The sequence below is a fragment of the Prionailurus viverrinus genome, chromosome D4 (genome assembly GCF_022837055.1).
Source record: "Prionailurus viverrinus isolate Anna chromosome D4, UM_Priviv_1.0, whole genome shotgun sequence".
Taxonomy (NCBI): domain Eukaryota; kingdom Metazoa; phylum Chordata; class Mammalia; order Carnivora; family Felidae; genus Prionailurus; species Prionailurus viverrinus.
In genome coordinates this window covers 4,909,051-4,925,828 of record NC_062573.1, presented here as the reverse complement: position 1 = coordinate 4,925,828, position 16,778 = coordinate 4,909,051, and the positions used below count along the sequence as shown (strand labels likewise).

The window sequence follows — 16,778 nt, the reverse complement described above, 5'->3', positions numbered from 1 at the left end:
GCAGTGGTTTTTCTTTGGAGCCAGGAGTCACTGATTTGCTCCTTCCTGCTCCACAAAATTAAAAATCTAAGCCCGACAGTTCAGAGGACCCCTGAAAACACCGCTGGAATTTCCCAGTGTGCTTTAAACAGAAACAGAAGCTTGACAGGGGAGGGAAGTGGTGTAAGCCCCTCACAGGTCAGGCCAAATTCACTCCTCACAAGGTAATAAGCACTGACTCTCATTAACAAGTCCAAGGATTTTCAACCTGGGTCAGCACAGAGCTTTTTCTCCAATGGGCCATTTTTCCTTTCTTGACCATACATCTCCTGGGCATTCATTCACTCCCTCACCCATTCATTCACTCATTCAGTCAGTCATATGTCAGTCGGTCATTCACGTCAACTCCATGCTAGGTTTTAAGGACAGAGAGATAATAAAGCATGATCTCTGAACTGAAGAGGCCCTCGGCCTACCTACGAGATGGCCTGGATAAGGAGTGGTGAGGTAAACTATAACCAAATGGCCTAAGAAAAGGCACAGCCGGGGTGCCTGGGTGGCTCAGTCAGTTAAGTGTCTGACTTCGGCTCAGGTCATGATCTCGAGGTGTGAGAGTCAGAGCCCCACATCGGGCTCTGTGCTGACAGCTCGAAGCCTGGAGCCTGCTTCCGATTCTGTGTCTCCCGCTCTCTCTGCCCCTCCCCCGCTCGTGCTCTGTCTCTCAAAAATAAACATTAAAGAGAGAGAAAGAAAGAAAGAAGGAAAAAGAGAAAGAAGAGAAAAGAAAAGAAAAGAAAAGAAAAGAAAAGAAAAGAGAAAAGAAAAGAAAAGAAAAGAAAAGGCACAGCAATGTATAGGGAAAGAGAGCATCTCTATTCACACGGAACTTGCTCGATTTCCTCTGCTGGATGGTCCAGAGCCCAAGGTCAAAAAGTCACAAGGTTGGTGTCCTGGCTCTTTCGCTCACTAGCCAGGTAGCTGCGGGCGTGGCACTTTACCTCCCTGGGTATCAGTTTTCTTCTGTGTGACACGGGAGTCACTGTCCTTAGCCTCAGGACTGTCGAGAAGACTAAAGGTTAAGCAGGGCACGCATCTCACAGAGGGCCAGCTAGAAGGCAGGTAGGTACCAGCAGCCTCTGTTGAGACCCCGGTTCTGCCAGTTCTCCCGGCAGCGCACTGGACAAGTCCGCCCTTGGGCTGGTGGTGTTTTGCCTCCAACTGAAGCACCCTCCCTATGCTGGAGACTCCGCTTTCTCATCTGTGAACAGAAGACGAGGAAGGCCTGTTGCAAAGCACGAACGAGAGATGAAGTGTGGAACCCTGGGTGAGACGTGAAGACGGCCCGAAGGTCGCCGTCATCATCTCCGTCCCACGAGGCCCTGCTCTTCCACAAAACCTTCCTGATTATTCCTGTCCCACAGCACACTGCCTTCTCAAAGGCCTAAGCGCCAAGCACGGTGGACAACACGGGGCTGGGCCCTCAAAAAACGAAAACGAAAATAAAACTTGTTTAGTGACGTCTCCGTTTCATGCTGCCCCTATCACTTTTCCTTTATTTTCATTAACTTATTTTATTTATTTTAGAGAGCAAGAAGGGGAGTGGGGAAGAAGGGCATGGGACAGGGAGAGGGAGCGGGAGTGTGTGTATGTGGGGAGAATCTTAAGCGAGCTCCATGTTCATCGTGGAGCCCGACACGGGGCTCAATCCCAGGACCCTGGGATCATGATCTGAGCCCAGATCAAGAGTCAGACGCTCAAGTAACTGAGCCACCTAGGTGCCTCTTCTTTTTAGATTTTATTTATTTTTTATTTTTTCCATTGTATTTATTTTAGAAAGAGAGAGAGAAACCAAGTGGGGGAGAGGGGCGGAGGGAGAGAGAGCACTCTGCCTTTAAAATAACTGTTTTGGGGGCGCCTGGGTGGCGCAGTCGGTTAAGCGTCCGACTTCAGCCAGGTCACGATCTCGCGGTCCGTGAGTTCGAGCCCCGTGTCGGGCTCTGGGCTGATGGCTCAGAGCCTGGAGCCTGTTGCCGATTCTGTGTCTCCCTCTCTCTCTGCCCCTCCCCCGTTCATGCTCTGTCTCTCTCTGTCCCAAAAATAAATAAACGTTAAAAAAAAAATTTAAAAAAAATAAAAAAAAATAAAATAACTGTTTTGGGGCGCCTGGGTGGCTCAGTCGGTGAAGCATCCGACTTCGGCTCAGGTCATGATCTCACAGTTCCTGAGTTCGAGCCCCAGATCGGGCTCTGTGCTGACAGCTCGAGGCCTGGAGCCTGCTTCGGATTCTGTGTCTCCCCCTCTCTCTCTGCCCCTCCCCCGCCCACTCTCTGTCTCTCTCTCTCTCAAAAATAAGTAAACATTAAAAAAAAAATTTTAAATAACTGTTTCAACCTTACTATATCCACAGATACTGCACTAAGGCTTACTACTGTCATCTATAAAGTATAATATAAACACTATTATTTTAAGATACCTTATTTCATCTGATCCTCAGAGCAGTCCCATGGAACAGGCATGATTATTCCCATTTTATAGCACAGAAGACTGAAACTCTTGCACCAGGCCCTGGGGTAACAACAGAGCCAGGACTAGAGCTTGGGGCTGTCCGACCCCAAAGCCCAGTGGTCTCCTTCTCCTGTCTGTGCAGCCCCTTCCACTTTCCTGGCTTAGCAAAGACCGGACAGTGACGAGGTCACATATTTATTTTGTAACCTTCGTGGATAGACTTACCAGAGGCCAGACACCTAACAGCAAACAGACCCTAAAAGTTGGACCAGTATCATGTTCTTCTTTTGTATACACTAAACCACTTCACACAATGAAATAACTGGGTTTGGATTCTGGTCCTGTCATTGTTAGCAATGTGACTTTGGACGGGTCACTTAACCTCTCTGTGCCCAAATTTCATCATCTGTAAAAGGGGGCCACCACTATCGGAACACAGGCTTGCTGTGAAATTAAATAATGTGTGCAATGTGGCTGGCAGTATTTCAAAAACAGCATCCGTCCAATTTGAAACCGTGAAACTTCAATTTAAGAGTTTCACTGGGGGTATAAGGGGACGTTGATTCCCTAGTCCCAAAATGGTTTGGGGTCACCCTCCCATAAAACAGGACCTCATTCCTCCCACACAACTGCCACTTGCCATCATTCATTCATCACTAGGCACAGAAAACCCGGACTCCCATCTCCACCTGCCTTTTATTTGAAATGTCAATTTTTAAAGAGTGGAGAGGTTGGAAACCCAATTTAACAAGCACGCTGAAACATTGTTTATTGCCCCCATAAACATGGCTTAGTGAGAATTACGGACTTAATCAGAGTGAACTTATCTCCCGGTGAAAAGGAACACTTTAAATTTCAGAAATGGCACCTTCACTGTGAAAATCTCTTAACTTTTCAAACAAACTACAGGGGGTCTTAAACATATGGGCAGTAAAGGGGCAGCCATTACTGTGATTTGTCTTGCCCAAGAGCCAAGGAGCCCTAAAGGTCCATAACAACTTTAAGATCTAGGAAAAGTGTTTGGAAAATCATATTCAGGAGACACGTCTCTAAAAACACCCAAATGGTCTGCCGAGTGGGAAGTAATGCCTGTAGAGAGGCTCGGGATGGCCCAAGAGGACAGACCCCGGAGTCATTAGAACAGGGGCTATTTAATACAGCACTGAGAAAGCAAAGCTTTCCTCCTACGTGTAAGATTAAGCATTCAGCAATACGTAATACTTTGGTGACCTGCTTTTCGGAAAAGAGGTGTTACATAAATCACAAAGGCTGCTAACCGGTCTGTGCGTGCGTGCGTTTAAACCATTCCAGAGGATGAGGTTCTGTGAACCCCAACTTCCCAATGTGAAGCTTCACCAGGGCCGCTCTGATCATTCCAGGAAAGCTTTTCATAAAGACGCCCCATTTTGCAGAGAATGTATCAGCCTGGCTGCCAGAGGCAGGAAAGGCAACAGATATAAAATTTTATTATTTCAATGCCCCAGTAGCAGCCAGGAGGACTTAATGAAATCGCCAAGATTTACAATCTGAAACAGCTATTGCACAGACAGATATGGTTAAGGGAGCTGCGCCCTCTGACCTTTCAACCCTTTGATCCTCACACAGCAGGTGGCCTAGAGCCCCCTCCTGGGCATCTTCCCTCTCTTCCGACACTGCCGAACCTTGATGTGCAATAAGCCTGACCCTACACAGGTGACTCTCACGGTGCTTATCACCAGCAGCTGCTGCTAATGGAATGGCCCAAATCATTTGGCCTCGAGATTCTAGCTCCGAGACGGGGGGGGGGGGGGGGGGGGGGGGGGGGGGGGAGGAGTCGGCTGCTCCGTGTCCAAACGGTGGGTGCCAAAATGATGCTCGATAATTCTGCCCCGAGTCCAGTTGTTTGGCAATGCTTAACGATGTCATTACAAAAAAGCTGTCCTAGAAATGGAACTCTGTCTCCTCCGATTTATACTTTGAGTTAGGGGAGAAAAAAAAAAATCACCTTTTAAAAATAAATCACAAATCTCAAAAAAAAAAAAAAAAAAAAAAAAAGAAAATCAACCCCGAAGTCCCAAATGCATCTCTCAGAACTTCCCTAAAACCATGTGCAGCAAATTTATACCAATGAAAATCAAAACAATTTTTGGAAACCTAAAATTGACTGTTTTCAGTTCCATGAAATTTCATTTAAAAAGCCCCATATGCCAAAATGTCCAAATTCTCTTATTTTTAAAAATTGGGATGACTTCCAAACTCATAGCTATCTTTTTCTTCCTTTTTTTTTTTTTCTTCTAAAGCTAGGGATGGGTAATGTGCATATGTACTTATCAAGCTTCATAATTTAACCCATTCGGTCAGTACAAAATATCTGCAATAAAATGCTGAAGAGGCGGGATATAAATTTATTACCATCGAATCATTTAAAAACAATAGATGCCAAAGCTTAACAGGTATTATATTTGGTTAAAGCCATGTCCAGGCCCCTGGGCAGCCCCAGCCTGCGGCTTTTAGTTTCTGTCAGATATTTGTGTCTATGGAGGGAAGAATTTTACGCAGGACACATAAACCACTCTGTGGGATACTGATAACTTCCAAACACACAAGGAAACTTTAGCGCCACTGTTGATCAGGAAGAGCTCTGAGCCAGTGTTTTACTTCTAACAAATATAATGCGGTGGCCCCACTCTACCTGCAAAGGCCAGAGCTTAGGTCATTAATGTCCGAATCCAAAGGCAAAGAAAAAACTCACTCCTTGTGTAGCCCACATGGCGTAGATCTTAAATATTCAACTTTAAATGCATTTTGAAATCAGCTGAGAATCAAACAATATGTAAAGAGAGGTTTACAGACTCCAATTTTAGTCACACTCTTCTCTATGGGCGTTTAAGTTTAGTACAGAAAGCAGTTTATGGAGAAATCAGTTTAGCAGGGGGGAAAAAAAAGGTACGGTTACTACATCAGAGTTTGACCGCTTTGCACAAAATTAGTACTAAGCTATCTTCTTCACAGATGCCTACTAGAAACACTTTATTAATAATAATATCTACCATCCAGTGAGGGTCTACTAACATGCATGGAACGTCAGCCATGTTACTTCTAGCTGTCATCACTTTAAGGCAGGTGTCCCATTTCACAGATGGAGGTGTTAAGGCACACACGCACAGGAGTTCAGTGACTTGCCCGTGTCACACTTAGATAAATGGTGGAGCTGGGATTCAAACTTAGGTTCACTGCCTGCCCCAAAAGCCCATGGTCCACCCATGTCTTCCCCCTAAAAGCAAAAGAATAACACGCAATAATCTGTGCAGAAAATGCCAGATTCCAGCCTGCTCACCTATTGCCACGGCCCATTTAAAGGCCTTCCGAATCAATTATTTTAGGTCATTAAGAGGAAGTTTAATTTGGTTGACAAACACCCCTACTGGGGTGACCTCACATATCAACAACAAATGTCTGATGGTCACAAACTCGGACTGTGAGTCTGTGGAGCATGGTGTTAAACAAAACCACATGTGCCCGGATTCCAAGTGGGATCTGCCTAGGCCAAGGGTACGGCTCTTCAATCATCACGAGACTGGTCTCTGAGCTCCCACAACAGCCCCGCCCCTATTCACTTCCAAGGACTTTAAGAAGTCACCAGTCCCATGTGGCTCTGCTCAGTTAAAAGTGCCTTTGAGTTAATGTCAATTTAGAAAAAGTCACTCACTAAAAAATACAAAAGGAAGCTGAAAAAGAGGGCAGAGTCAAACTTAGGTAGATGCCTTTTAACTGGCTTTAAAGAAGATTTCTCGGTTCTACACAAATATCGATACACATATAGCCCCTTCCATTTATTTGGCACCTACCATGCATCAGGTACCAATTCCCTCACTTGCTCCTCATTAAAAACTCCCACAAAGTGGGGAACGTACCCATTTTATGAGCGACGTGTCTAAGGCTCAAAGAAGCACCCGACCTCCTACAAAATCTACACTTCCTTCACGGGGGTGACAACTAGAAACGACAGGGCTCAAGTGCCACGTACACTGGCAGACCTTCACTCAATGGTTGATATCACTGAGTACTTCCAACACGCATCTCTTAAGAAGATAACACAATAATCCTTTTGCACAGAGTGGTCCAACTGTGTGATGCAATGACAACACCCTCCCCGCCTGCCAAACTGACCTCTCAGCTCAACAAAGGAGGTTGTTTAAAGTCATCTGGACTCTAACCAGACGTTAACTAGGGCTAGAATTTGAATCCAGGGCCATCTAACTCTAGAGCCCAAGAGTCCTTTTCACTCCGCCACACGCCCCCCTGCGTGCAGCTCTTTCTCTTAACCTGATAGGATTTTGATTAGTTCAAGCTTTCTCTTAGTAACAGTTTATAAACTAAATTTTCTTTGAAGTCGGTTTTCACATTGCTAAGCGGAACTTACATATAATGACTGGCTAAGTGATGATAGGAAAATTGGCAAACAAGAGCATCAACGATGGTTTCACATTTTCTACTGGGATTCTCCCTCATAAATTACTCAGTTTTTCTAATCTATAACAGAGGCTTATCTCATCTCACAAGAGAACATTTCAGTCACAACAAATTAGACTGAAAATGTACTGACTGCAAGAGATACTTAAATCAGCCAGAATTACTTGTTCCCTTTGATTACATAAATTACTACTAGAGCTTTAAATTGCTTTGTATTAACTAATTCAACATCAGGATAAGTGACATTTAAGAATCGCATTCAGGGGCGCCTGGGCGGCTCAGGCAGTTAAGCATCCGACTCTTGGTTTCGGCTCAGGTCATGATTTCACGGTTGTGGGATTGAGCCCTGTGTTGGGCTCAGTGCTGAGCACCGAGCCTGCTTAAGATCCTCTCTCCCTCTCCCTCTGCCCCGCCCCCCAGCCCATGCTCTCTAAAATAAAAAATTCTTTAAAACCTAAAACAATTCAGAAACAAAACAAATCCCACTTATTGTAAATGTAGAAGCCGCTGTGAAGAGGAGAGAGCTTCTGGGGGAAACTCATAAGGCACAGTCCAGGACCTCCTTCGGGCCCAAAGTTGAACGGAGCTTCTGAATGGTCACCCTGAATGCTGTGCGTGTGACAGACTCACATGTGACGATTCTGCCGGATAACAAACAGTATGCTGAGGAAATTCCAGCAAAGCCGAGCTACTGTCTGATTACTTTTTTTCTTTATATAATAAAGCAAGTGCCAGCAAGTGACCTAAACGTTGCTCTTAACTATAAAGAATCATGTTTGGCGTGGTATTTTTTTTTTTTTTTTACATATAATTTATTGGTGTAGTATTTTTATTTAAAAAAAAATTTTTTTTTTAACGTTTATTTATTTTTGAGACAGAGAGAGACAGAGCATGAACGGGGGAGGGGCAGAGAGAGAGGGAGACACAGAATACGAAACAGGCTCCAGGCTCTGAGCCATCAGCCCAGAGCCCGACGCGGGGCTCGAACTCCCGGACCGCGAGATCGTGACCTGGCTGAAGTCGGACGCTCAACCGACTGCGCCACCTAGGCGCCCCAGTGTAGTATTTTTAAAAAGCCCTTCACATCTGTTATATCACTGAATTCTCACAACTCCTTGAGGGAGCAAATACAATCCTAATTTTACTGACGAGAGAATGACATCGTGAAGAGGCTAAGTAACCCAGCCCCGGTTACAAGTATAGTCAGAGCCCTTCTCTGGACACACGTGAGGCCGCCAGACACGAACTCCCGGGTCCCTTGGCCACCATCCCCCGTCCGTGCACGGCATGGAGGCCACCCGAGAAGGAAAACCTCAAGTGAAGCTGGGCCTCTGCTCAAGACTGAGGCGGGGTTAGGCATGATCCACACGGCCTGAGTAGACGGCGCGCAGGGCAGAGTCTCTGGGTCCTCACAACCCCATCGTGGCCGAGGGACTAGACAGAAATTATTTTACCTGAGCCTCAGCTTCCCCATTTGCAAATGTGGATACCCCTTCCTGGCGGAGAGATTCCGAGGAATGCTCCAAAGTGAAAATGGGTAAAGTACCTGGCACCGTGTCCGGTGTTGAGCAAGGACTCAGAAGATGTCCCAACCCTTGGCCTCTCTTGCCAGAGCTCTCCCCGCGAGCCTGCGACTGAAACTCCCAGGTGGAATGTTTCAGGCAAATATCACCTTCTTACAAAGCAGGACAAGGACTACTCAGCACTAACAAACCTCACCCGGGATTTCTCAACTCCTGTGAGGATACATATACAGGTCCCCACTCCCATCTAGAATAGAGTTGTGGCTCCGAGCTCTGCACCAGTCTCAGCTTTAACAAGGGTGAACTACATCTCATTACCCTCTACCTGTGGAGTCCTGCGAAGAAGCAAATGGCACGATGGTGAACAGGAAACACTCCCCACTCATATGAAACTGTTTAAAGATAAATATATATCTATTAAAAAAATGAATAAAGGATTAAAGACTTTCTCTGCTGAGGGAAAAAGGGAAAAGAAAGAACTAGTTAAAATTGTGCCTACTCATTTGACAGAAATTCAGATTCTTTGAGATGCAAAGGCAGGGGGGAAGGGTTATTTTTCTTTTCTGTAAATAAGGAAATCCTGTTATTTTGTGCAAAAAGCCGCTACTTACACCGGGAGCCCCTCTGGCTCCCAGAGACTGAAAGGAGCTCTGCCTTGGCACCCGGGTGTGGCCTCAGGAGCGGTGCCTCAGGGCTGTGCCAAGCACCTGGTGCATCTGCAAAATCAGGTGTCTCTCTAGGAGCTCCCGCCAAGCCTCCCCAGGGAGAGGATGGCGAGAAAGAGAACAGAATGCTGGAAGCCTGGTCTCGTGCCCTCGTGAACCCATCACATGCCTCTTGAAATTGCGACGGTGGCAGAGGTAGCAAGGGGCCGGGGAATTTGGTTTCTGGGTCACATTCCCCCTGTTCCGACTGCCAGTCTAAATGTCTATCCTCTGGGCGCCTGGGTGGCCCAGTTGGTTGAGCGTCCAACTTCGTCTCAGGTCATGATCTCCAGGTTGGGGAGTTCGAGCCCCACGTCGGGCTCTGTGCTGACAGCTGGGAGCCTGCTTGGGATTCTCTGTCTGTCTGTCTCCCTCCCTCCTTCTCTCTCTCTCTCTCTCTCCCTCTCTCTCTCTCTCTCTCTCTCTCTCTCTCTGCCCCTCCCCCGCTCATCACACGCACGCACGCTCTCTCTCTCTCAAATAAACAAACATTTCATGGATTAAAAAATAAATTTATATCCTCAAACTGGGCTGTAGAAAGAATATCTAATTCATGAAAAGTACTTAGAAACGGAGAGGAAAAGACAAAATCTAGTAAAAGCGGTGCTTAAACCCTCGAAGAAAGTCATCGCTGCAAACACCTCGGCCACAGCATGGTAGCAAGCTGGGGTTTGGGATGCCAACACAGCTGAATTTTATATATATGGTTGTGGTGTGTGATTTACTTAAGAATTACCTTGATCTTTATAAATATCAATTTACTTTATTAACATGGTTAAGCAGTTTCCAAGCATTTTATATGGAAGGACTGTGTTTCTAATGGCCCAGAAGGAGAAGGCCTGACCATGTCCCTCCCCTATTTACACACTTCAATGGCTCTCCATTGCCCTATAAAGTTCAAACTCTTTAACAAGGCTTACAAGGCCCTGGATGGCCTGGTCCTTGCCTGCCTACCTCAGCTCTGCTCTCTCCCTTCGGCTCTGTGCTCCCGTCACACACTGAACTACTCCTACTTCCTGGAAAGCTCCATGGTGGTCATTTTAAGTCTTTGCAGATGCTGTTCCCGGTGTCCCTGGCTTCAGCTTAGGTGTTCCCTTCCTGTCAGAGGAACAGCCCTCGAGGCTAGATTTGGTGTTTCCCCTACCGGACCCATGGCCTCCCAAATTCACTGTAATTACTTTCTACTTGCCTGCATCTGCTCTAGACGAAACCCTGTGAAGGCAGGGATTATGTGACGCTCACCATTTCGTACAGAACCCCTAGCAGGATGCAGTAGTTGGTACTCAGAAGGCTCTCAAAACATCACCGTAGAAGGGGACGTGGACCGTGTGCCCGGCACAGACCAGGCACTCACGTATGCTGGACACACACAGGACTCATGTATTTATTTAATCCTTCCCATGATTCTAAAAGATGGGTGCTAACCGCTATTACAGATGAAGAAAGGGAGAGACAGAGAGACAACGTATCTTGCCCGAAATTACTACAGCAGGACAGTGGTCAAGCAGAGGGTCGAGAGTGCATTCAAATTCTACAAAAGGACCGCTCCCATCCCCGAAAAAGTGTCTCTAGCACTGCAGACCAGGAGAAAATAGGGCGACCACAAACTCTCCTTCCCTAGGTAATGAGGACGATGGCCCTGGTAACCTAAGAGTCTCTGAAATGTGCTCCCAAAGCTACCGACTTAACAACGTAAATGGCTTTAAGCCCACTGAGGAAATAAAAACATCAACGGTTGTTGATCTCTGCTGAACTCTTTATGTGCCAGGCACTATGTGAGGCACCCAACAAGCATTAGCTCACTGGATCTCCCAACAATCCTGTAAGGGAGATGTGGCCACTGTCCTCGTTTCATAGGTAAGACAACAGACGTTAAGAGGTCATTACCTTCCCCAGGATCGCGTAAGCAGGAGGTTCGGAGGGCTAAAATCCAGAGTCCACGTTCTAACCACTGCACTTCACCGCCTCTGTGTACAGGTGGGGTATGATACACAGGCTAACCCGAGCCTCTGTCTGCAACTGTGCCATAGCTATCGCTTCTCCTTCCTCCCTCCTGACCACCGGGATACATGCATACGATATTCTGCCGACATCCCTCGTAGCACTCTGAGGCCTGGACACAAAGCATTGTTTGTGAGGCTTGGAGAGGAAAGTCTTCATTTATCAAAACGGAGAAGCACCATCCACCAGATGTAACCTGGCACCTGCCACCAGACCAGGCACAGAAGAGGGGCGGCAGAAACGTCTCCTGAACTGAACCGAGGTGGAGAGAACGAAAGGAAACAGGCCCTGTGGAATCTGGCCACGTTTCGGTATTTCCTAGCTGCCAGCTAACAAGATCACTCTCTCCAAGAAGAAACTAGGTCCATGCCAATACCCTTGGCTATCCTGCTAACTTACCACTAGCCTCAAATTAATGTTTGCTTAAATGAGAGAAAGAATATAAAAAGGCGGAAGGAGGGGTAAGAATCCGGATTGACTATAAACTTGTCACTTCAGAAGGAAGGCAGACTCTTGAAGGTGACTGGGTTACCATTCAACAAATAGCAGGGGCACCCTGTTAGAACGGAAGACCAGAATGAGGTCTTTCCCCAAAATAACCTTTTTTTCAAATGAGAACACTAGGTTATAATTTATATTTCCTTTTGTGCAACAAATTTGAGTGTCATAAAAATGGTTAAAAAGTCTTCCTATGGTAGCTTTTTCTAAACTTTTATGAACATCTGCCACATTCATTTGAAGTTTAAAAAATTCTGGCACATATGCAAAGGCATAATAAGGTGCCTATAGCTTTCAAGAAAAAATAACAAGACAGTCAAAAATAAGCCTTTTGCTGAATTGCCAGTAAGAAAACTAGTGTGCGAGAGGAGATGGGCCTTCCCAAGCTCCTTCCTTAAAGAGCTTTCCTTTGGCCCCAGGTACGAGCTCCTCCCCAAGCGTTACAGCCCATGGTGCCTGGAAGAAATCTCAGGGAAGCATTTCTCTCCCTTGAAGAGCATAACAGAACCAGATAAACCCAGTCAAAAAGAATGACTAGAGCATTCCGAGTCTGAGCTGAAATCCACGGGAGGCGATTAAGAGACTAAATGCCACGATTTGGTAGTTCACGGCTACCCAACACACCCGGGGAACACGACTTTGCTTGGAAAAGTGGTTTAGCTGGCCTCAAGAATGGGGCAACGACTGATCTGGCTTTTCTTTTACTGCTGATCACACAAGAATTTGGCATGGCAACCCCCTCCCCAACTTCAGTCAAACAGGTCTAAGACTGATCTTGCCCAATGCTTCCTGAACCTTCTCACGTAAAATCCCTCAAAGGCTGAGGAAGGAGAGTGGATTTGCACCCATTCACCTAAAGGCAAAACTGTCTCAAGTTTCAGCTTCAGAATTTACGTATATTTTGCATTACATGTTTTACTACCAGAGGTCTTTTCAAAAATTCCTTACGATCATATAAAAAGTAAAAAGTTTACTCCACCTTTAAGTAAACTTATGGTGCTGGTTCCCCGGAAACAGTGAGGCTCTGAATGTGTCCTGGAATCCAGTTTTCCAAGCACGCACTCAATCCTTCTTTTCAGAAAGTACGTGCTCGGCGTCCTGCTAGGTGCTGAGGCCACCACATGAATGCAGCACAGTCTTTGTTCTCAAAGAACTCATACTTCTAGCGATGACGGAGAAGACAGAGCAGCAGACAGCTATCATCCGGGGCAAGAAGTACAGTACGTGAAAGAGGACAACTGGGGACTTCCGGGAAGAGGTGGAGAAGGGCAAGCTTAGCCGGAGGGATGGGGTGTTGAGGAGGGATGTGGGTGTGCTTATGGATCAGGGAGAGCACTGGCTAGCAAGGGACAGTGAGAGGACAGCAGTGAAGACAGCAGGACATGGGGGAGGGCAGAGAGAGGCTGGAAGGCAGGCTACGGAGGTACGGCGACGAGGCGGAAGGCACCCCACCACGTGTCGGGACTTTGGCCTAGTTCATGTCCGTCTCCCTCTCTCTACGGCCTAGCAAACTGTTCAGAACACAGAGGCCTTCATTTTGCTTATCAAAGGAATGAATAAGGCTTCACAGGAATCCAAGAAAGCAAAGAAAAAGGTCATCGAAGGCAGTGAGGAAGGAACAGGTGGAGAGAGATGTCAGAAACCTGGTGACTATTTCGAGAGAAAGAATGAGGAAGAGAGGAGAACTCAGCCATGCTTGGTGTGTCCCACTTTGGTGCCTCTGCAGGCAATGGTGCCACTCACAGACCGGGAACACCAGAAGGTTGTGTGTGTGTGTGTGTGTGTGTGTGTGTGTGTTTGTGTGTGGCGCGCGCAACGCATTGTCTGGGGAAGACTGAGTCTGAGACATCTGTAGTCCATTAGGTGACAATCCATCAGCACTTGAAACTTGGCATCTGAAGTTCAGAGAAAGAGAAGCCAGAGGAAGTTCAGAGCTGAGAGTCACAAATATCACGTTGGTAGCTGAAGCAAAAGCCTTACGAGAGATGACTAGAGGGCATGTGGAGAAGAAAAGCAAGCTAAGACTAGAAACGTGGACAATGCTGAAGGTAAAGGGACATGAAAAAGAGTCTGAAAAAGCCTGTACTAGAACAGCCTGGAAGGCAGGAGGAGGGGCCGGAAAGAGCTGTGGACTCTGATAGACCAAATGGTCTTTACATTTGTGTCTCAAACTCTGCAGCGACTGGCATGAAAGGTCGGTTAGAAAAGTATTCACTTTCAATTTTTCACACAGGAGCCTTGAATACACCCCTAAACTTGACAAACAAAGGTAAAACACAGAAGAAATCTCTTCAATCTGATCTAAATACACCACCCGAGATCGTCCATAAACTGTGTACTGTATGTGCTCAGGGCTGGGTGACGACAAGGAGGAACTGTTAACAGAATGTAGGAGCCACATGGCCGTCCTGTCAAATTAGAAATTTGAGCAGATTTCTGTGGTCTATTTTGATCAAGATTCTCAATGTCAAACAAACAGGTTTTTCGATAACCAACTTGTTTCATTTTCGTAAGCACAATAGCACAGTGTGCAACAGTTAGTGAAGAAGCAGGTGGTCCTCGTCGACGTGAAATGAAGGCAACAGAAGAAGAGAAGTAGCACTTCCTTTAAGACATGCAAAGCATCATCACAGACGGACAGGGCTCTAGATTTTCCCTCTGGGAGCTTATCTCCTGTGCAAAACAGGCAAGCCCCCCACCTCCCACCCCATTTTGCTCTAGTACAAATTTAAGCTCTCTCTCTCGAGGAGGGAAAAGCTTAAGGTTCATGTCTACAAACCAATGGCACTTACAAAAGCACACAAAAGCCCTTTAAAAGAACTGCTATCTAATTGGTACAGCCATGCAGAAAGCAATCTGGCACCAGATTCCTAGCTTTGACCAAGCATTTCTACTTTGGGGCGGGGGGGCGGGGGGGCGGGGGGGGGTTCTGTGCTAAAGAAATAAGTCAGGGTGCGGAGAGAGCCTTATGCATAAAGATGTTCACTGAAATGCTATTTATAATAGTGAAAAATGATAAACAACCCAAGTGTCCAACAATTATAGGAAAATGGTTAGGTTGTGGTATATCCAAACAGTGGATGGACAGGCAACAAATTAAAAATTATTCATATTGAGAGTGGATTAAAATATGTAGAAATCTCCATGCCATAATATTAAGTGAAACAGACCTAAAACTATATATATAATATGTATACATATATATGTCAGTTATGCATATTTATACAAAATATATATTCACAGAATATAGACTAGGAGGAAGAATAATAAAATGCTAATAGTAGTTGAGTCTGAAATAATGGTATCGTGGACACTTTTCAACTTCCTTCTTTATATACCTACCTACTTTTTTATACCATGTTTTTGACAATGAAAAATATCGTACTGTTACAGTGATTTATAATAAACATCATTTGGAAAAGCAAACAATTTCCCTTCCCTTTCCTCCTGCCTCTCTGAACCTCTCTCCCTCACCCATGAAAACTGACAACCTCCAAGCAAAGCGGAAAAACACTGGAAAGCAGAGCCCAGGGGAAAGGGCCTCCGCCGGATGCTCAGCTCTGTGCACCTGCGAGGGGGCTGAGCATGAGGTGTTGGTTCGACACGCTCCCATGTGCAGAGCTGTGAATCCCGAGACTGTGTCTTTTCCACTGCCGCATAGCAAAACAAAGCCGCGAGTAGAGAGATCTGGGGAGGAAAGGCGCCAACTTACCTCCATTAAACTTAAATGGATTCCTATGAGGTAGGGCATGGGAGCACTGTGAAGAGAAACAGAGACACACAGCTGCTTTAATGTCTGTTGCTTCCGACAGAAAATTACAGATGGTTCACTATTTGGAGAAAAACTGTTTTAATAAACGTATGCACAGTTACATTTCCTTTCACAACAAAAATCTTAATGTGACATTTTGTTCCCAAGCCTAGAAACTTCAGAAGAATTTCAAAACGTGGGCAGCATTAGAGGCAGCATGGGCGGTGTGGGAAGAGCACTGACCTTGGTGTCAATCCCTAAGTAGCCCCATGTGAGCACACAGCCTCAGTTGCCTTATCTTTAAAATGGGATACCGGAATCAAACTGGCAGCTTGTGATCAGAACGAGAGAACATACACATAGAGCGGTTAGTAGAGTTCGTGGCACAAATGGACACTAGTGACAACAAATTGCCACAGTTACAACAGAAAAAGCAGTTAACAAGGTTGGACGCGAGGTATAATAGGTTTCAAAGAAGACTGATTTTTTTTTTTTTTATTTGATGTTTCCTTCTGACCTCAAGAGATGTGATCTAACTGTCCATTCTGACTGACCTAAGTACATGGGGAACTTCGAGCAAGCCTCCCCTCCCCGACTGCACACACACCACCCAATTCAAAAAGCCCCTTCCGACTGCTTCATTCACAGCGCAATGGTTCCCTAAGTCATCAAATGAGCAGAAGATGAGAACCCAACTCCAAAGCTCTTAAAACCTGGGCACTACGGATTGATCTTCTTTGGTTTCAGGAGCGCACGTGTGTGCGTGTGTGTGTGCAAGCATGCTCGCACACATTGTGTGCATCACATTATGATGCTACTTACCAATAATAAATGTGCTAGGCGTTATGTGAGGAACTGCAAATTCATCTTTCCTAATCCACACCAACAATGGCATCAGGTAGGCTTTATCCCCAGTTGACAGAGGAAAGAATAGCCCCCAGAGAGCTGAAATCACTTGTCTAATGCCACAAAACACAGGAAGCAGCAAACCTGGGGTGGCTCTGAATTTCCTCCTTCTGGGCCACGCTGACTTCATAATACTGAACCTAAAACCCCGGGGCTCACCTCCCATGCATGTATTTCCTGGGGAGTAGGGGACGGCAGTCAAGGAGTAGGAGGAACGGAGTGTCTCTCCAGTATGCGACACATCCTATGAAAGGTCAAGGGTGTTCTGTGGGCGTCAAGGAAAGGTACCTGGCTCCAACCAAGGTGACCAGGCACCTTCCCTCTGGGGCAGCCAGGAGAGCGGAAGTGCACCTACAAGGATGGCTTTCTTGGGGACAGCGTTGGGAGAACCACAAGGGTAGAAATGAGAAAGGAGAGGGGTGCATCCACTTGAATACTAAGGAGTTTAGGCTTTATTCT

General features: G+C 46.1%; 1 protein-coding gene across 15 annotated transcripts in view; it reads right to left on the bottom strand.

Moving 5' to 3' along the window:
- The window catches only part of DENND1A (DENN domain containing 1A), a 513,319-nt gene that overhangs the window by 190,593 nt on the left and 305,948 nt on the right, over positions 1 to 16,778 (bottom strand). For all 15 annotated transcript variants that reach the window (XM_047829482.1, XM_047829479.1, XM_047829488.1 and 12 more), the window contains one exon: positions 15,375 to 15,420. In XM_047829482.1, coding sequence (XP_047685438.1) covers positions 15,375 to 15,420 — 46 coding nt within the window. The remainder of the gene's footprint in view (positions 1 to 15,374; positions 15,421 to 16,778) is intronic.